General features: G+C 48.7%; 1 protein-coding gene across 2 annotated transcripts in view; it reads right to left on the bottom strand.

The window, feature by feature from the left end:
• TBX21 (T-box transcription factor 21) overlaps window positions 1-21,942 on the bottom strand; it is a 104,276-nt gene that overhangs the window by 35,539 nt on the left and 46,795 nt on the right. Inside the window, exon 4 of one of the 2 annotated variants that reach the window (XM_063959639.1) lies at window positions 10,297-10,443. The exons of the other annotated variant lie outside the window; for it this stretch is intronic. Within the exon in view, the coding sequence (XP_063815709.1) occupies window positions 10,297-10,443 (147 nt within the window). The remainder of the gene's footprint in view (window positions 1-10,296; window positions 10,444-21,942) is intronic. 2 annotated transcript variants of the gene reach the window in all.

Raw genomic sequence — 21,942 nt, forward strand, 5'->3', positions numbered from 1 at the left:
CACCGCATGACGCTGGGACTCTCTTGCGGGAGCCCACACCGGTGAGGTCACGTCTAAAACTTTTCAGTCGGTCCCGGCACAGACTTGGACCCGTGGGGTTTACGAATAGTGTCCCACGGGTGCATACTGGAGTTTCCAGGCGTTTTCCCTCACAAGTTCTTCATTATTTCTGATTCTCCTCCGGACGGGGAGGAATTATACAACGCAACACAAGAGTTGTGTCAGGATCAGGTCATGGTCCTGGTGTCCCCTGTCACAGTTGGGAGAAGACGGTTATTCAAGCCTCTTCATGCTCCCGTAGCCAGACGGCTAGGTCAGACCAATCCAAAATCTGGCATACTTTAATTTCTATTTAAAGAAATTCAAATCCAATCTAAAGAAGAATAAAGGAGGTCTAATTACATTTTCCTCTGCATTAGTTTACCTGAGTTTTGCTATTCAGGATGATCATTACCAGTTTCGCAGGGTGATGGCAGTATTGACGGTTCTCCTTCTCTAGTACAGAGCCACGTTTATCCCGTATGGGGACGATCTCCTGATAACGGCGAGATCAAGAAACCAGTTGGTGCAAAACGTTGCACTCTCCCTGACAGTTCTTCAACAACAGGGTTGGCTCCTGAACTTACCAGAATCGCTAATGGCCCACCGACGCTGTTGTCGGTTATGGTAATAATACTAGATACTACAGAGAGTTTTTTCTTCCAGTGGAAAAGGATCTGGAGATCCAGAGTTTGGTCATACGAATTCTAAGACCAGCTGGAGTGTCAATCCATCAATACATTAGAAAAGATGGTTGCGGCCTACAAGGCCGTTCAGTTGACAGGTTCTTTGCCAAGGTGTTCTAGTGGGTCCTGTGGGACGAGGGGTCCGGTTCCCACCTACACATAAACGGTATGATAATCCATGTTGTCAAAAGCCAGGGTTTCGCTCCTGTGGTGGCTCCACATCTCGCACTTACTAGAGGCACTTAGGTTCGGGGTCAGGACTGGGTCCTGAAATCCACGGATGCAAGTCTCCGAGGCTGGGGAGCTGTCACTCAAGGGAAAAAGCTTCCAAGAAAAATGCTGAAGTCGGGAAGCCTGCCTTCACGTTAATATGCTGGAGTTGAGAGCCATTTACGACGGCCTTCAGCAGGCGGTACATCTTCTTCAAGATCAACCCATGCAGATCCAGTTGGATAAGGTAACAGAAAAAAGCAGAGCGGAAATGGCAGAGGTGACGGAGATCCTCCTCTGGGCAGAAAAATCTGTAAAGGTTCTGTCGGCAATTTTCATTCCGGTGGACAACTGGGAAGCATGGTTCCTCAGCAGACACGATCTCCGTCCGGGAGAGTGGGACCTCAACCAAGAAGTCTTCGCAGAGGTGACAAGTCTTTGGGGAGTTCCTCCAGTCGACAGGTTGACTTCTCGTCTCAACGAGAAACTTCAGAAAAATTGTTCCAGGTCAAAAGACCCTCAGGCAGTAGCAGTAGATGCTCTGGTAACCCAGTGACTATTCCGGTCAGTGTATTCCTTCCACTTCCATTGATCCCAAAAGTTTTTGGGATAATAGGAAGAACAAAGGTTCGGGCAATTTTCACTGCCCCAGACTGGCCAAGGAGGGCTTGGTGCTCAGATATTCAGGAGGTACTTGTTAAAAGATCCTGAGCCTTTTTTCCTCTTCGCAGGGACCTACTACGGTAGGTACCCGACGTGTACCTAGACTTGCCGCGGCTACATTTGACGGCATGAATGTTCAACGCCGAATCCTACCCCAAAAGGGTATTCCCAAGGAAGTCATCTCCACTCTTGTTCAGGCCAGGAAAGGAGTAACGTCTAGACATTACCACCGTTTTTGGAGAAAATATATGTCTTAGTGTAAATCCAAGACAGTTTCAATGGAAGTTTTTTCAGTAAGGCGTTTTCTCAGTTTCCTACAGGCTGGGGGAAATGCAGACTGCAGTTGGACTCCATCATGGTCCAGTTTTCAGCATTGGAGATTTTCTTTCTGAAACTATTAGCTTCTCTTCCGGAAGTTTCAGTTTGCGTGAAAGACGTGTTGCACGTCCAACTTTCATGGCACGTCCAACTTTCATTGGTGCCTTTGGTGGCATCTTGGGATCGTCATGTGGTGTTGCAGTTTTTTCAATCACATTGGTTTGATCCTTTACAGAAGGTGGAGTTGATATTCCTCACTTGGAAAATGGTCAGCCTATTGGCCTTGGCATCTGCACGGCAGATGTCTGAGTTAGCGGTCTTGCCTCTCAAGAGCACTTAGTTGATCTTCCTGGAAGATAGAGCTGAATTGAGGACACGTCAGCAATTTCTACCGAAGGTGGTTTCCTCGGTCCACATCGACCAACCTATTGTGGTGCCTGTGGCTACTGACGCCTTCGCTCAGTCAAGATCTCTGGATGTGGTCAGAGCGTTGAAGATTTATGTCGCCAGAACGGCTCAGATTTGGAAAACAGAGGCTCTGTTTGTCCTGTATGTTCCCAACAAGGTTGGGTGTCCTGCTTCCAAGCAGATTATGGCATGCTGGATCCGGAACACCGTTTCAGCACGCTCATTCCACGGCTGGATTGCCGTTACCGATATCGGTGAAAGCCCTTTCTACTAAATAGATGGGCTCATTCTGGACGGCTGTCCGGGGGGGTCTCGGCATAGCAACTTGCCGTGCAGCTGCTTGATCGGGGTCAAACACATTTTGCAAAGTTCTACAAGTTTGACACCTTGGCCGATGAAGACCTTAAGTTGGTCAATCCGTGCTGCAGAGTCATCCGCACTCTCCTGCCCGTTCTAGAGCTTTGGTATAAACCCCATGGTTCTTGGAAGTGACCCCAGCATCCTCTAGGACGTATGAGAAAATAGGATTTTAATACCTACCGGTAAATCCTTTTCTCTTAGTCCGTAGAGGATGCTGGGTGCCCGTCCCAGTGCGTACTGTATCTGCAGTTATTGGTTGTGGTTACACACAGGTTGTGTTACGATTTTTGTCAGCATATTGCTGCACATTCTTCATGCCGTTGGCTTGGGTTCTGTTGAATGCCACGTTCTGCGGCATGCTTGAGGTGTGAGCTGGTAAGATGCTCACTGTGGTTTAACAATAAATCCTTTCCTCGAAATGTCCGTCTCCCTGGGCACAGTTCCTTAAACTGGAGTCTGGAGGAGGGGCATAGAGGGAGTAGCCAGGTCCCACCATTTGAAAGTCTTAAAGTGCCCATGTCTCCTGCGGATCCCGTCTATACCCCATGGTTTTTTTAAGTGACCCCAGCATCCTCTACGGACTAAGAGAAAAGGATTTACCGGTAGGTATTAAAATCCTATTTTTTTTCACTAAACCGTAGAAAACAGGTGTTTAAGGGTTCAGTTTGTACTTCACATTTATTTATATCTATGAAGGCAGTCACATTCCATACTTTAACCATACACTGTGGTGTGCTGTACATATTTTGCCATGTTCTCTAAAAAGGCTAACAGGGTGCAGGCTGCCCCAGTACTGGTAACATGCAGTACCTGTTCGGCGGGTTTATCACCACAGGATCAGATTCAGGATGGTCAGTGCTCTAATTGCTAAAATCCTCCCCACCAGTCTACCTCCATGGAACAGCCTCACCAGGAAACCCCCTGGGCTTCCTTTTTACAGCTCCTCACACATATTATTAGCACCTGCTCAGCCTCTTAATGTGGGATTTCCCCAGCAGATACAGCCTGCCATGTTAAATTCCCTTTTGCATCCCATGCAACCCCTCTGGGTTGATGTTCTGTCCCACTCGGTACAGAATTAAGTTCAAACTTCTATTGCATGCCAGCAGATTTTACAGTCTAATAAGCCTAAAGAGGTTAGACCTCACAAACGAACTATGCAATCCTCAACGCTCTTCTCAGAGTCAGAGGAAACTTCTGGGGAGCTTGACCAGACGGACACTTCTCTAGTGGAAACTCTCTCTCTTTAGGAGGTACGTCATTTCATTATAGATGTACCAGCTCTAATGAGAGTGGTTAAATATATTTTATAAATAGAGGAGGAACAACTGGCTCCTAAATCCAAAACGCCGGGTTTTAAGCACTCTAAAGTGGTTAAAGCGGAATTTCTGCAGTCAGAACAACTGACGGAATTAATGCAGGAATCCTGGGCTACGCCTGGCAAGAAATTCCAGATTCCAAAATGCCTATCTACCTTTTGTCCTCTCCCAGCGCAGGATTGTGCAAATGGGAAGCACCTCCTTCTGTGGACTTGCATGTGGCACGCCTAGAGTGCACCTCCACACTGCCTATACCATCTGTCTTTTCGCTTAAGGATGCTACAGACAGGGAGGTAGAAACCGGCCTTAAGTCCATATAATCCCTTTCGGGAACAGTCACTAGACCGGCAATGGCCTCGGCATGGGTAGCAAAGGCTATCGAGAATTGGGCAGATGCTTTAGAAGAAAGCATGCCAGCAAATAGTAGCCACCATAGCAGCATCAAAGACTGCCTATCTGCCCTCGGCAGCTAACCCGAAACCAAAAGCAAATCCTTCCAGGTCCCTCAAGGAAAGGTTAAGGGACAGCCCTTTCCACGCCAGGCACCCTCAAACAGGTCTGTCAAATCACAAAAGCGAATGTGGGCTTCTAGACAGCCGGCGGCCAAGTCCGCCAACAAGCCCACAAGCTTTATGGACCGGGACTCCTCTTGGGGGACCCCAGGGTGGGAGGCCAACTTTAGTATGCAAGAACCTGGAGTCGTACCACCACGGACGCCTGGGTTCGGGAAGTAGTGTCCCACGGGTATGCTCTGCAATTCTCGCAGCGACCTCCCTAGCAATTTTTTTGCACAAGCCCCTCAAAGGATCCAGCCAAGGCAGGGGCCCTTCAAGAAGCAATACAATCCCTCCTAGAAGCAGGAGTAATTATCCCAGTACCCTCCGTACACCGAGGAAAAGGGTTTTAATCCACCCTCTTCTTGGTTCAGAAGTCCAATGGGTCATATCATCCTATAATAAATCTCAGGACCCTGAACAAATTTATCCAGGTGCTCAGGTTTCGTATGGAAACCCTCCGGTCTATAGTGCTAGCTTTGGAACCAGGAGATTTCATGGCATCACTGGATGCATATCTCCATGTGCTCATCTGCAGTATCTCACATTTGTCGTATTGAAACAGCATTACCAGTTTCAAGCGCTGCCCTTTGGCCTAGCCACGGCTCCTCAAGTCTTTACCACACTAATGGCGGTCATGGCAGCACATCTACATCCCCAGGGTATCAGAATAATACCCTATCTTGATGATTTGCTGATACTAGCACACACCCCGGACATCCTGAGCAGTCATCTACAGGTGACTGTAACGTTTCTTCAGAAACACGGCTGGATCATCAATCAGAAGAAGTCATTACTGACACCTTCCCAATGGATGATACATCTAGGAGCCTTGATAGATACACAGGCCCAGAGAATCTTTCTACCACCAGAAAAGATAATGACCTTACAGGGATGAGTGCGCAGACTATTGGACAACCGGGTTTCAATACACTCGCCAATGCATGTTTTGGGGTCCATGGTATCAACATTCGACATGGTGGAATATGTCCGATCCCACTCCAGTCCCCTTCAACGTCTAATCTAATCTTGTCCAGATAGAATGGACAACTGCAGCTCATCAGAGCTCAGACAATGGTCCTCTCCCCAGAGGTGCGCCTATCCCTAGCCTGGTAGCTGCAAAAGGCACATTTGGACAATGGACGTCCGTTCTGGATATCAAACTGGGTACTCCTGACAATGGACGCCAGCCTAAGAGGCTGGGGGCGGGAACAGCCACCACTCTTTTTTCAGGGAAAGTGGACCCACTCAGAAAGCCTTCTGCCAATCAATATCCTAGAGCTACAGGTGATCCTCAGGGTCCTCAAGCAGGCGAAAAAACTATTCTTCAGGGCAAGTGGGTACAGGTTCAGTCCAACAGTGCCACAGCTGGGGCTTATCTAAACCATCAAGGAGGAACCCGCAGTCAGTTGGCGATGTAGGAAGTAGCACACATCTTGAGGTGGGCCGAACGCCATATCCCGGGAGTCCTAAATTGGGAGGCGGATTTTCTCAGCTGCAACAAAGTACATTCAGGAGAATGGGCACTACACCCACATTCGTGGGTGCCCTGTTGGTAAAGTGGAGGTTCAGGCTAGCTTACCCGTTCCCGCCAGTGAAACAGGAGGGAGCATGGTAATACTAATAGTCCTAGCGTGGCCCAGACGGCATTGGTACACAGACCTCCTCAGTCTCTCAGTGGACGACCCTCTCACTTCCTCTATGGCCAGATCTACTGTCTCAAGGTTCCTGCCTGCACCTGGATCTAACTCACCTGTCTTTGACGGTGTGGCTCTTGAGACATCTTTCTTGAGAGCTAAAGGATTCTCTAGCCAAGTAATACAGACTATGCTTTAAGCAAGGAAACCAGCTTCAGCAAGGATTTACTACAATGTGTGGCTCACCTATTTCCGCAATACATATGTTTTACCGGCAGCCGGGATCCCGAGGATTTACCGGCTGTAATGTTCCCGACAGCGGGATCCCACCTGGGATCCTGCTGTTGAGAACATTACGGATGGTAAATCCTCGGGATCCCGGCCACCAGTATGCCGGCAGCGGGGCAAGCGATAGAAAGCCCCTTGCGGTGTCGCTGTGCTCACCACAGGTTCTAGTCTCTCTCTACGAGTGTCCACGACACTAGCGCTTGCCCCGCTACCGGCATACTAGTGGCCGGGATTCCGAGGATTTACCATCTGTAATGTTCCTGACAGCGGGATCCTGGCCACTAGTGTGCCGGCAGCGGGGCATACTGCGCTTGCCACGCTGCAGGCACGGTGGCTCGCTGCGCTCGCCACAGGTTCTGTTCTCCCTCTATGGGTGTTGTGGATGCCCATAGAGAGAAAAAAGTCATTGGCGCCGGTATTCCGGCGGCAGCATTTCTCGCCTGTCGGGATTGTGACGCAGTGACCGAGAGAAGCGGTCTCCTGATTGCCTGACCTATTTCCAATGGTGTGTTCCTAAGATCTATGACCCTCTCACCTTCAGGAATCTTGGCTTTCCTTCACGTAGGACTAGATCGTGGACTAAGATTGACTTCACTAAAGGTGCTGCTTTCAGCCTTGTCTGTGTGGTTTCAATGAAGGATTGCTGTGCTTCCTGATGTTCACATCTTTTTACAGGGGGTACTAAGAATTCAGCCTCCATTTATCCCACCAGTAGGTCCTTGGGACCTATCTGTGGTACTTAGGGCTTTGCAGGAGTCCCTGTATGGCCCTCTGGACTCAGTGGATCTTAAATGGCTTACCACGAAGACACTTTTTCTTCTGGCAATTGCTTCAGCTAGAAGGGTGTCGGATTTAGGGGCATTTTCATGTATATCCCCGTTTCTAATTTTTCACAAGGACAGAGCTGTGCTTAGAACCAGACCAGACTACCTCCCAAAAGTGGTTTCTAGCTTCCATCTGAATGAGGAGATTGCTGTTCCAGCATTTAGGTTTCCGAGTCTCTCATCTGGTGAGGCCTCTCTGCATGTAGTCCGAGCTCTACAGATTTATGTAACGAGAACAAGCTCCATCAGGAAACAGACTCACTCTTTGATCTTTACGGATTCCACAAGAGAGGCTGGCCATCTAATAAACCTAGGCCAGATGGATTCGTAAAACCATATCACATGCTTACCAGCAAGCAGACCTTCCTGTGCCAGACACAGTCTCGGCACTAGGTCTGTGGGTCCATCGTGGGCAGCCCGCCGTGGATTGTCTGCAGAACAGCTTTGCAAGGCGGCCACATGGTCATCTGTCCACACCTTCCTAAGGTTCTATGCCTTTGACACTTTTGCCTCTCAGGATACTTAATTTGGATGTCGGTTCCTCCTCTCAGCTCAGGAGTGTTCCCACACTGTAAATTAACTGCTTTAGAACATTCCTGATGTCCCTGTGAATAGCTATGGACCCCGAAGAAGAAAATAAGATTTATGGTATGACTTAACCTTTGTTAACTCTTTTTCTTCGTGGTCCATAGATTCACAGGGCGGCCACCCTGACACACCTTGCTTCAAAGGGTTTTTATTTTTGGTCATCAAATTCCCTTCTTTTTTTTCAGTAAGAATGTAGTTCTTGTATGTACCGATCTTCTTTTTCTCTCTGATCCTGCTCCTGCCTTGGGCTAGCTAACAAAACTGACAGTCCCTTGGCCAGGGGGCGGGGTATAGGGAGAGAGGATCGGAGCATTGTGGGAGTTTCAAAGCTTAAGCTGTCTGGTGCCACGGATCCTATCTGCAACTTATACCCCAATGTCCCTGTGATTCTATGGACCTCGAAGAAAAAGAGTTAACGAAGGTAAGTTATAACATAACTCTCTTTATTTTTTTGCACTAGCTGAGCTGGGGTAGAACTGGGCTCCTGCTTCAGTTTTAATAGGACATATTTTGCACCTTCCAGTTGCACTTTGGGGGAGAATGAGGGGCAACTACATAACGGGGGTCATTCCGACCCGATCGCTCGCTACAGTTGTTCGCAGTGATTGGGTCGGAACTGCGCATGCGACGGCCGTCAGGCAGAGGCGGTCGATAGGCGGAAGGGGGCAGCACGGCAGCATTAAGCCGCTGTTTTGTGGGCTCGGTCCGGCCAACGCAGGCGTGGCCGGACCGCGCTGGGGGCGGACCGCAGCGGCTGCGTGACGTCACATGCAGCCGCTGCGACCAGGGGCAGTGACTAGCAACTCCCGGCCAGCCGCAGGAGCTGCGCTGGCCGGGAGTTACTCAACAAGTACAAAAGCATCGCCGCTGTGTGATGCTTTTGTACTTGGGGGGGGGGGGGGGCGGACAGACATGCGGGGCTGACTAGCATCTGTGCTCAGCGTCCCCCCGCATGTCTGGGAACATGATCATAGCTGTGCTAAATTTAGCACAGCTATGATCAACTCGGAATGACCCCCATCATTCAAAAGATCACATGTTTTCTAAATAGGAACACCTACATTACTATAGTTTTGCAATGTATCCATTGATGTTCAGTTGCACAGTAGTTGGCATTGCTGTCTTACATCGCTATGTTAACATGGAGTTAGTACTTCCGGTGTAAGCATGAGTTTCCCCCAGATAGTCTGGCTTCCTCACACAGGGGGTGATTCTTTACCCGAACTCAACCGCGCATCTGTACGCAGTGACTGCAGTGCTCATGCGTTCCTTACATATTGCTGCCGCATTCAGGAAGGATGCGGCCGCAGTGTGATTGACAGCAGTGGGCGTTCGTGAGACGGCGAAGCGGTGCTGGGCCGAATGGGGGCATTCCGGGAGTGGTTAAAAAAATGTTGGCGGTGCCAGGGGGCAACCTTAGTTCAATGCGTCTGTAATCTAATTGCGGACACATCGGGAGGCGACCCGACCACACATGCTGGGTGGGCGGCCCCAGCATTTGAGGAGATGGACGCAGATCTGACTGCGTATGCAGCGATCTGGGTCCATCTCCGAATAAGGTCCTCGATACTGATAGGACAAACTGACCTTAGTTTGTGTGTGGCAGAGAATTTTGACTGTAAGATCCATAGGGGCAGGACTGATGTCAGTGACTAAGCATTCTCTTTCAAACACTGGCCTTCATTCCGAGTTGTTCGCTCGCTAGCTGCTTTTAGCAGCATTGCACACGCTAGGCCGCCGCCCTCTGGGAGTGTATCTTAGCTTAGCAGAAGTGCGAACGAAAGATTAGCAGAACTGCTACTAAATAATTCTTTGCAGTTTCTGAGTAGCTCCAGACCTACTCACAGATTGCGATCAGCTCAGTCCGTTTAGTTCCTGGTTTGACGTCACAAACACGCCCTGCGTTTGGCCAGCCACTCCCCCGTTTTTCCAGACACTCCCTGACACGCCTGCGTTTTTTTGCAAACGCCGGGAAAACGCTGAGTTACCACCCAGAAACGCCCCTTTCCTGTCAATCATTCACCGATCAGCAGTGCGACTGAAAAGCGCAGCAGAATCCACAGCAAATCTGCTATGTTTTTAGTTAAATAACTAAGCGCATGCGCCCTGCATGCCTTGCGCATGCGCAATTTGCAACAAATCGCAGCATAGCGAAAATCGGCAACGAGCGAACAACTCGGAATGACCCCCATTGTGTAATATGGTGGTGCTGTATAAATAAATTTGAATAAATAAGTGTCCTTTGTCAAGTAACACTTTCATTAAGTTTGTTGTATATGGACATTGACATTTGCACATATATAGATTTATTTAAATATAGCTCTTAATTACTCTTTGTTTATCTAATGACTAACAGACTGCACACAGTGATTATTGTACATGACCTGGTAACCTATACTCACATCAGCATTCTGATAAGCAGTAACTGCTATGAATTGCGTCTCTGCAAAGGTGAATGTGTGACTGTGAGTCTCGGGGCCTCCAGAGTCTGGAATGCGTGTCACATGTAGTCGCGGCTGGTACTTGTGAAGCGACTGCAGAACCACCATCTGTGAGATCAAATGGTAAATGTTACACTTCATCTAAACTAAATAAAAGACCAGAAGAAAATGCATATTTTGTGCAGATTCGTATAGCCAAATCAAGCAGGCTAGTATGTAGGAAGGCTCGCAGAGGTTTCATTACTACTTTATCATATTTTATAACCGTATATGCTGATGTAAACTAGTAATCCCAACATTGAGTGTTATTGTCACATAGATGTCGTCACTGTGTACAGGTGGTGTGTTGTCGGTCCCTACCCCAGGGTTTGATCCCTCATATGACCAGTAAATGGCTCAGGCAGCAAAAATATTGGGATTAGTCCCACCCCTGTGTTCTAATATCTTGTTATCAATCCCACCCCTGCCCTGGGTACTAATTTCATGCTATTAATTCCACCCCTGCCCTGAGTACTAATGTCATGCTATTAATTCCACCGCTGCACTGGGTACTAATGTCATTCTGTTAATCCCACCCCTGCCCTGTGTACTGTTGTTATGCTATTACTCCCACCCCTGAGTACTAATGTCATGCTATTACTCCCACCCCTGTGTACTAATGTTGCTATTACTTCCACCCTTGTGTACTAATTTCATGCAATTACTCCCACCCCTGCCCTGTGTACTAATGTCATGCTATTACTCCCACCCCTGTGTACTAATGTTGCTATTACTTCCACCCTCGTGTACTAATGTCATGCAATTACTCCCACCCCTGCCCTGTGTACTAGTGTCATGCTATTACTCCCACCCCTGTGCACTAATGTCTTTATCAATCCCACCCATGTATACTAATGTCATGCTATTTATCCCACCTCTGTGTACTAATGTTTTACTATTAATCCCACCCCTGCCCTGTGTACTAATGTCATGCTGTTAATCCCACCCCTGTGTACTAATGTAGCTATTAATCCCTGAAAGGGTTGTACATTTGGAAGAGCCTGTATGGGTCTTTTGGAAGATGGCAGATTCACAGTCTTAGGAGCACCATAAGGCAAAGCTCAGGGTGCACCAGTAAAAATAAAATTTATCTTACGTCCTGGGGGATACTGGGAATCCATTTAGTACCATGGGGTATAGATGGGTCCACTAGGAGCCATGGGTACTTTAAGAAATTGATAGTGTGCACTGGCTCCTCCCTCTATGCCCCTCCCATTAGACTCAGTTTAGAAAATGTGCCCGGAGGAGCCGGTCACGTCTCTCGAAGCTCCTGTAGATTTTTCTGCATCTATTGTCTGTTTTTGTTATTTTCAGGCAGGACTGGATGGCACCAGCCTGCCTGCTTCATGGGACTTGGGGGGGGGACGGCACGGCCCAACCTCTCTCAGGGTTAATGGTCCCGTTCCCCGCTGACACGACACTAGCTCCTGAGGGAACTATTTGCAAGCCCCACCACGGCGAGCATACATTCCCGCAACACACCACCACCTCTAACAGAGCCAGAAGAAAGAAGAGTGGTGAGTACTAAGCCGGCATCCCGGTTAGCGGGTAACAGTCTATTATGGCGGCATGAGGGTACGGAGACGCACGGCTTCTAAATGGGGCGGACTGCGTCTCCCGCTGTGTAAGGACACAGACGCTGAACAGCGGTCACAGTACCCAGACTGGCAACAAAGCCATAAAAGGTATCTGTCTTCATTTTATGCACTTAGACACATAGAGCCAGTATAAAAAAGAGCTGGAAGACCGCATGCCATTGAAGGGGCGGGGCTTCACTCTGACCGGATCCAGCAGCTCACCAGAGCCACTTTCCCTCTGCAACTGACACAGACTGACAGGGACGCGCATCTCGTCCGGAGAGACCCAAGATTACATCAGCGGTACCAGGGGTCATAGCAGGGGGGAAGCGCTTATTAGAGTACTAAGTCTCTAATCTAAGTACTTAGTCTGCGACCCGGCTAAGCTTGGCATTAGCGTAAAGGGCGCCGTGTGCAGGTTCCACACTCCTTCTGTGTCTCCCTGGAACGGCTTTTGGTGGGTTAATTGTGCATTTAATCTTTCCTGTGTGTGTGTGTATGTGCTGTCACTATACAGTATGTCAGGCAAAAAGTGTGTTTCATGTAAGGCACAGTGTTCCTCTTCCCAAGAGTTCACTAGTGTGTACTCAATGTAGTGTCCCTTCCCAGGCTAGTGGGGCAGAACCAGCATGGTTGGACTCCATTAGGGGAATGATTTCCACAATCTCTACTAAGTTATCTCGGACCAAGAAAGAGACGCAATACTTAAGACAATCTATGACTGAGTTTATGAAAAGAGACTCAGTACCCAAACAGAGCGTCTCAGTCCCTCGCCATTTTTCCGCTAAAATGCACTTTGGCCCATATCCTGCAGTCTGACTCGGATGATGAGGGGTTAGAAATGGAGGAGCAGGAGGTGGACTCAGAGGCCGGGGAGGGTACTCTGTCGCAGGGAATAGAGGCTCTCATAGAAGCTATCAGAGAAGTTCTAAATATCCCTGATAAGGTCACAGAGGAGAGTGAGGAATCTTAATATAAAAAAGAAATCCTCAGCCACTTTTCCTGTGTCAAAGGTACTTCATACCCTGTTTGAAGAACGGTGGGTTAGTCTTGATAGGAGATTTCAAATCCCTAAACGGTTGTTATCATCCTTTCCTTTTCCTCCTGAGGATAGGAAAAAATGGGAAAATCCACCGATAGTGGATGCATCAGTATCCAGGCTTTCAAGAAAAATTGTATTGCCTGTCCCAGGTGCAGCCTCCCTAAAAGACGCGGCTGATCGTAAAATTGAGACTATGCTCAAATCCTTGTATACAGCTGTTGGGGTGGCCCAGAGACCCACTATAGCATGTGGGTGGATTATTAGAGCCATTGCCAAATAGTCGGGTAACCTGATTGAAGGGATAGACACCTTGCCTCAGGAGGAGGTTATCTTGTTCCTACAGCATATACAGGACTCTCTGAATTTTATGGTGGAAGCCATAAAAGAAATAGGCTTGCTTAATGCACGCACTACGGCTATGGCAGTGTCTGCATGCAGGGGTCTATGGCTACGCCAGTGGACGGTGGATGCGGACTCCAGGAAAGGAGTGGAAGGCCTACCTTTCACAGGCGAGGCCTTATTTGGAGATGAACTAGACAAATGGATCTCCAAAGCTACTGCGGGTAAGTCCACATACCTTCTTTCTGCAGCTTCCCCAGCTAGGAAGGCCTACTCAGGTCCCAATTTACAGTCCTTTCGGACTGCCAGGTTTAGGGGCAAACCCATAGGTTCTTCTATAGCCACCAGAGGCGCTAGAGGTAAACCACACAAACCAGCAACTGCCGGTTCACAGGAACAGGGCTCAAGCTCTGCTTCCTCAAAACCTTTTCAGCATGACTGTGGGCCGCGATGCCTGGAAGACTGGCAGGTGGGAGCCTGGCTACAATTCTTCAGTCACGGCGTTCCTGAGAGGGACCTTGATTAAGAGGGTGTCTAATCTAAAATCCTTTTTCTGCTGTGGGGTACACTGGGCTCCACAAGGATAGACATTGGTGTAGAGTAGGATCTTGATCCGAGGCACCAACAGGCTCAAAAGCTTTGACTGTTCCCAAGATGCATAGCGCCGCCTCCTCTATAACCCCTCCTCCCTGCAAAGGAGCTCAGTTTTGTAGTTGGTGCCGCAGATAGCAGGCACGTAACAGAGGAGCTGCTCCAGGCAGCCCTAAGAAGAGCTTTTTGTGAAGAAAAAGTGAAGACTACAAGGGCAGCAGCAGTGTGTAAATGTCAGGAGACATTCACTGCTGCAGCTCCATCTCTCCCCAGCGGCGCTGTACACTCCCGTGCCCTGGTTGCCGGGTAACTACAGCAGGAGGCTCCGGTTTTCTTCCAGTTAGACACACACGGCTGGGGCTCTCCGGGATCGCGTGGCCGCGCTTCGGGAGGTGGTAAGTGGGTCCCGTTCGCGGGACCCGCGCTGTATCGCGATCCGGGGCGGCCGATGAGAGGCTGGCCGCGCGCGCTGACGGTGAACACTGTGGCATACAGGCCACCCCACTAGGCCACCAGGGCAAGGGTACAGGTCAGGTTTTCTCTCAAAATCCTATTTATATTGGCCCGCAGTACCAGGTGGTTAAGCCAGCAGACAGGATAAGGCTTAGACCTGTAGCCCCCCCAGCCCCCAGCCCCAGGGCGCCATTTACAGTAAATGTTCCCGCCCTGGAGCTGCATATCTGTCTCTCCCTCACTCCCAGTCAGTGTTTGGGCGCCATTTCTCTCAGCTACACTGTTCCTGGGACTGCTTGGGCAAATCCTTCTTTGTAAAGCCGCCTGATAGCGCTGTGACTTTACAAGACACTTAAGTATTCTACATGTCATTTAGACAGTAATAGTTAAGAAAAAGTGCATTTAGTCAGGGTTCTCTGGTACAAGTACCCTGTGATATACATCCAGTTTTTTACTGTGCAGTGTTATATCTATTGACTACATAGCTATATATAAGCTAGTCCAGTGCAGTATTATTGTTTGTAATAACCTCTGCATTGTACAACTGTGACTATCTGTGTGTGCATTAGCTAGCTGGGTGAATTTAATTTTGTGTCTCTCACTCAACTTGCTATCCCTATATTCTATAACCTGAGGGGGCTTGGTGCGTCAGGTTTATAATACTGTAATATAGGATATTCAATATTCACAAGACATACTCTAATTGTATTTTTCTCTGATTTTAGTCACCATATCTCTCCTGTATCCCTTCTTGTGCTGACTACACTGCGCAGGGGTTTGGGCAAGAGGTTTGTGCTGCTGACAATTGTACTGTGTTACCTGATATTGCAAGTTATATCATATCTGCTTCTGAGGGTAACGGTTCAGGGGCTGAACACACTACCGGTGTTGCTGACGCCACAGATCCCTATGAGGAGAATATAGCAGCTGAGGGCTCTGATTCTGGGGGCTCCTTGCCTCCCAGTGGTACTGTGGCAACGGGGGTCCATAATGACCCGCTGTGGGCTACTTTCTCCACACTTCTGAATACGCTAGTTACTAAACTAACGCCCCCTATGGGACCTCCTATGCCGGTTCAACCGTATGTCGTCCCCGCGGCTAACCCGCCGTGGGCAGATAACTTGTCTGCTCAATTGAAGAAATTGAACCAGTCTTTGACTACTAAAAAGTCTGACCCTCGCTCGCCTAAGACCAAGGGGTCCTCTAAGCGAGCTCTTACCTCCTCACAATCCACTGCTGTCACTGACACCTCGTCTGATGAAGATGGCGCTTACACTGACCCCACAGATTCTGACACAGATACTGCTGATGGGGAGGGTAATTCACAAGTGGATGTTCCTGATCTTTTGGAGGCTTTTAAACTGATTCTACAGACTACAGATGATTCCGAGCCATCCGTCCCTCCTAAGAAACCAGATAGGTTCAAGCGTCAGAAGGTGGTTAAACAAGTTTTACCTCATTCTGATCACCTGGTGGATATACGTTTAGAATCCTGGGAAAATCCAGGGAAGAAGTTTGTGCCTCACAAGAAGTTGCTGGCTTGCTGTCCTCTCGCGCCAGAGCTGTCAAAAAATTGGGAGACGCCTCCACCAGTGGACTCGCATGTGGCAAGGATGGTTGTTTCCTCAGCTCTACCTGTCACTACCGTCACGTCTCTGAAAGAGCCTACGGATAAACGTGTGGAGGGTTGTCTGAAATCGATTTACACCCTCACGGGTGCTACGCAAAGGCCCACTATTGCAGCTACATGGGCTGCAGAGGCTATTGAAGCGTGGGCAGAAGCTATTGAAGCGTAGAGTTGGAAGCTGAAATCTCTTCCGACTATGCTAGACAGTGCTTCTACTACGTCAGTCCTTTCCCGCCGAATATTGTGGCTGAGATCCTGGTCCGTGGATCTGGATTCTAGAAAAACCCTGGAGGTACTCCCTTTTAAGGGAGATATTCTTTTTGGGGAGGACTTAAATAAGATAGTGGCTGATTTGGCTACTGCCAAAACTGCCTGTCTGCCAAGTACCGCTCCTTCTGTGCCGAAGGCTAAAAGTACTTCCTTTCGTCCTTCAGGTAAAGCAAAAGGTCAGGCGTACCACAAACAGGCCCGCACTTCCAAACCTGGTAAGCCGAAGCCCAAAAGAGCCTGGGCTGCCCATCAGCCAGCTTCCAAGACCGATAAGCCTGCCGCATGACGGGGCGGGCCTTCCCCTGGGGGACCCCAGGGTGGGGGGTCGGCTTCTAGGGTATACCCAGGAATGGTTGAAGACCACTTCAGATGCCTGGGTATGGGAAGTCGTCACTCGAGGTTACGCCATAGCCTTCAAAAACCGCCCCCCCTCGTCGATTTGCCTGACAGACGTACCTTCGGATCAGGTGAAGGCAAAGACTCTACATACGGTGGTACAGACCCTCCTGGACACAGGAGTGGTAGTACAGGTGCCTCTTGCTCAGAGGGGCCAGGGGTACTATTCTCCGCTGTTTCTAGTCCCGAAACCGAATGGGTCCTCCCGGCCCATTCTCAACCTCAAGGCATTGAACAAGTTTGTGAGAATCTCCAAATTCCATATGGAAACCCTTCGCTTTATTGTTCTGGTCTTGGAACCTGGGGATTATATGGTCTCCCTGGATATACAGGATGCTTACCTGCATATTCCTATAGCAGCGTCGCATCAGCAATACCTGAGGTTTGCGGTTGGCAACCTCCATTACCAGTTTCGGGCGTTACCTTTTGGTTTAACCACGGCTCCGCGAGTCTTCACCAAAGTTATGGCGGTGATGACGGTGGTAATCCGCCGTCAAAGGGGTCAGGATCCTACCGTATCTGGACGACTTGTTGATCCTGGCAAATTCCCCAGAAATTCTCCTACATCACTTGGATCTGACTGTCCGGTTTCTGCAAGCCCACGGGTGGCTCATCAACTGGAAGAAATCCTCCCTGGTCCCTGCTCAGAGCATGGTGCACCTTGGAGCGCTATTGGACACTCACAACCAGCGGTTGTTCTTGTCTCAGGAGAAAGTCCTGAAGCTTCAGGACAGGATTCGTTGCTTCCTCTCTCCTCCGCAAGTGTCGATGCATTCGGCGATGCAGGTGCTGGGCCTCATATTGTCAGCATTCGACATGGTGGAGTATGCTCAATTCCATTCTCGCCCCCTCCAGAGGCTGATTCTGGCCAAGAGGGATGGCCTACCTCACCGGATCAGGTCTCACATGATATGATTGACTCCGGAGGTCCGTCTGTCGCTGTACTGGTGGCCCCAGGACCAACGATTGTGCAGGGGCCGTTCCTTCTGGATATCCGACTGGGTTCTGTTGACGACGGATGGCAGTCTAAGGGGTTGGGGCGCGGTATTGGAGCAACACTCCCTTCAGGGTCGGTGGACCAAGGAGGAGTCTCTCCTCCCGATTAACATTCTGGAATTGCGGGCGTCTTCAACTCATTGAACCTCGCCAGCATTTAATACAGAACCGTTCTGTTCAAGTACAGTCGGACAACGCCACCACAGTGGCTTACATAAATCATCAAGGCGGCACTCGCAGCCGCTTGGCAATGAAGGAAGTCTCACGGATTCTTCAATGGGCGGAATGCCATCTACCGGCCATATCAGCAATATTCATTCCGGGAGTACTGAATTGGGAAGCGGACTTTCTCAGTCGTCAGGACGTACATGCCGGAGAGTGTGGCCTCCATCCAGAAGTGTTTCAACTCATAGTGGAAAGGTGGGGCCTTCCAGACGTGGATCTGATGGCGTCTTGACACAATCACAAGGTTCCGGTCTTCGGAGCAAGGACAAGGGATCCTCAAGTAGCATTCGTGGATGCGCTGGCGGTGCCATGGAGGTTTCGCCGTACGTGTTCCCTCCGGTGTCACTCCTGCCCAGGGTAATTCGGTAGTTCAAGCAAGAAGGAGGAATCCTGCTTCTCATAGCTCCAGCGTGGCCCAGACGGCATTGGTTCTCAGACCTGCAGGGCCTATCGTCAGAGCGTCTAATCCTACTTCTACAACGCCCAGATCTCCTCGTTCAGGGCCCCTGTGTCTACCAGGACCTGGCCCGACTGTATTTGACGGCGTTGGTCATTAAAACTATGTTGCGGGCCCGGAAACCGGCTTCTGCTCGGATTTACCATAGGGTCTGGCATTCTTACTTTGTTTGGTGCGCATCTAACAATTATGACGCTTCCAAGTTTAGTACGGCCAATCTTTTGGCTTTTCTGCAGCAGGGCCTAGATGTAGGCCTGCGTCTGGCTTCCCTCAAGGTTCATATTTCTGCCTTGTCGGTGTGGTTTCAGAGAAAAATTGCGACCTTGCCTGATGTTTATACCTTTACTCAGGGTGTGTTGCGTATCCAACCTCCCTATGTCCCGCCTGTGGCTCATTGTGACTTGTCGGTGGTGTTGGAGGCGTTGCAGGAGTCCCCATTTGAACCTCTTGGCTCAGCTGACCTTAAGTGGTTTTCCCTTAAGGTGGTCGGATTTGGGTGCCTTGTCCTGTAGTTCCCCATATCTGATTTTTCACCGTGACCGCGCGGTTCTTCAAATATTTACCTAAGGTGGTATTTTCGTTCCACCTTAACCAGGAGATTGTGGTTCCGGCCCTGGTCTCTCCTGACTTGTCTCCCAAAGAGCGGTCTTTGGATGTGGTACGGGCTCTCTGTATCTATGTGAAGAGAACTGCTTCTATTAGGAAATCTGATTCTCTCTTTGTTCTGTTTGTGAAAACCAAACGTGGCTGGCCTGCTCACAAGCAGACTTTGGCCAGATGGATTAGAATGGTGATTGCACATGCTTATGTGAAGGCTGGTCTCTCAGCTCCTGCTCACATTGCGGCCCATTCTACACGGTCTGTTGGACCTTCTTGGGCGGCCCGCTGTGGTGCGACCCTTGAACAATTGTGCAAGGCGGCTACGTGGTCTTCAGTGAACACGTTCATAAGGTTCTATGCCTTCGATACTGCCGCTTCCCAGGATGCTTCCTTTGGACGCCGGGTTCTTGTGCCCGCTACAGTGCATCCCGTCCCATAAGGAACTGCTTTAGGTCATCCCCAATGTCTATCCTTGTGGAGCCCAGTGTACCCCGCAGCAGAAAACGAGTTTTATGGTAAGAACTTACCTTTGTTAAAACTCTTTCTGCGAGGTACACTGGGCTCCACAAGGCGCCCACCCTGATGCACTTAGCTTCTTTGGGTTGGTATGGCATTAACCGCTGATACTTCTCCTGTAGTGAGAATGTGGTGTTTGTGGCTACTAACTGTTGTCGTCTCTTTTCCTGCTACTGCATTGGGCTGGTTAACTAAAAACTGAGCTCCTGTGCAGGAAGGCGGGGTTATAGAGGAGGCGGCGCTATGCATCTTGGGAACAGTCAAAGCTTTTGAGCCTGTTGGTGACTCGGATCAAGATCCTACTCTACACCAATGTCTATCCTTGTGGAGCCCAGTGTACCTCGCAGAAAGAGTTTTAACAAAGGTAAGTTCTTACCATAAAACTCGTTTTTAAATGTCGGGAATCTTAATTAGAAGCCCAGAGTGTTGCTGCGGAAATGTTCTACTTGAAGGATCATTTGGTTAGTTCCAAATCGGCCTGGTTGATGGCCCAGAAAGAATGTAAAGATTATTTGTTGAAAAAGACCCAGCATAGACTTCTTTTTTCTTCTCATACTCTTTATGCTACTGGTGATAGGTCGGGTTCATATCCAGCCATCCTAGCGCGAGGGGAAAGATCCTCAAATATTGTGGTTGAGCTTAATGGCTCGGATGGTGCTATCCTCCTACAGACCCCGCAGATTGCATCAGAGTTTGTATCATACTACCGGCAGTTATATAGTTCCAAATTGGACTGTACCACGCTGGAAATGGATAACTATTTGCAGAATGTACACTTTCCCTCCTTGTACTGTAAAGCACGTGATCTCTTGGAGGCACCTTTATCACCAGAAGAAATTGAGGCTGCGATTAAGGCCTCTCCTGGTGATAGAGCTTCGGGACTGGACGGTATACCATCTGAGCTATACAAGAAGCACTTGGATTTCTTTGTCCCCCGGTTATTTAAGTTATTTAACTCAATTTTTGAACAGAACACACTTCCTCCATCCATGGCAGAGGCATTAATTGTGGTTATCCCTAAACCTGATAAAGATCATAGAAAGGTTGAATCTTATCATCCTATTTCTCTCTTGCCCACTGATATTAAAATTTTATCCAAAGTCCTAGCGGGTAGACTAAACCAGGTTATTACACAAATTATACACCCTGATCAAACAGGGTTTATGCCCAGCAAATCGACTTCCATTAATCTTCTAAGGTTGTTTACCCATTTACAAGCTCCCCGTGATAGGGCTCCCTCCTCCATTATAGTTTCATTGGACGCTGCTAAGGCGTTTGATTCAGTGGAGTGGGCTTACTTATGGGAGACAATGCGTAGGTTCGGTATAGGCCCCAATTTTATTAAATATGTTAGATTAATGTATTCCTCTCCCCTGGCCAGAGTAGGGGTGAATGGCTTTGTATCACAATCCTTCCCCTTATCCCCGGTAACACGGCAGGGATGCCCATTGTCACCTACCCTATTTGCTATTTTTATAGACCCTCTTGCATGCCTTATACAGGTAAATAACGAAATCTTAGGTCTTAAGGTAGGCACCAGAGAGGACAGAATAGCTCTATATGCAGATGACATTTTATTATTTTTTGATAACTATGCTGAGTCTATGCCCAAAATTTTAGATATCATCAATGCGTTTGGGCGATACTCTGGGCTTCTAATAAACTGGGACAAATCCTCTGTCATTCCGCTTAAGTGTGAGATCCCTACTTGTCCTTTGGTTTCTCTCCCACTAAAGTGGGTGGATTCCTTCAAATACTTGGGAGTTTGGGTGCCCAATGACCCTCATAAATTTAATTCCCTCAATATCACGCCGCAAATAGTTTATCTTCGTAATAGAGTACGGATCTGGGGGAAACTGCCCTCGACTATTACGGGAAGGGTTAACATTATAAAAATGGTCTTTCGACCCAAACTTCTATATGTTCTGCAGCAGTCCCCCGTATATATCTCTCAGAAAACCTTTAAACAAATTGACGGCTTGCTTTCTTCCTTAATATGGGCCAGCAAAAGGGCGCGCTTAAAACCTGACACTCTGACTAGGACAAAAGTACTGGGAGGACTAGCTCTCCCCAATTTACATGTTATTACTATGCGGCACAATTAGCGCACCTTTGGGAATGGGTTAATGATTTTGATAACTCGGCCCTACACTCACAACTGATACTACAGGAGTATCCAGGTGGTACACCATTACAACTGCTTCTTTGTGGGAGTACTAAAATGTCCAAAGTGCCACTTATAAAGCAAGCTATCACTGTTTGGAAGCTGGTACGTTCTATATTGCACGGCCAAGGCATTGATCCAGATACCCCACTGGACAATAAATACGGTCTACCCGAATTGTCTTAGCGTGAAGTACAAGAAGTGTGGGGGAAGTGGGGTGTATTTTCTCTGGAACACTTACACTGCTCAAAAAAAATAAAGGGAACACTAAAATAACACATCCTAGATCTGAATGAATGAAATATTCTTATTAAA

Source organism: Pseudophryne corroboree, chromosome 3 (assembly GCF_028390025.1).
Source record: "Pseudophryne corroboree isolate aPseCor3 chromosome 3, aPseCor3.hap2, whole genome shotgun sequence".
NCBI classification, from domain to species: domain Eukaryota; kingdom Metazoa; phylum Chordata; class Amphibia; order Anura; family Myobatrachidae; genus Pseudophryne; species Pseudophryne corroboree.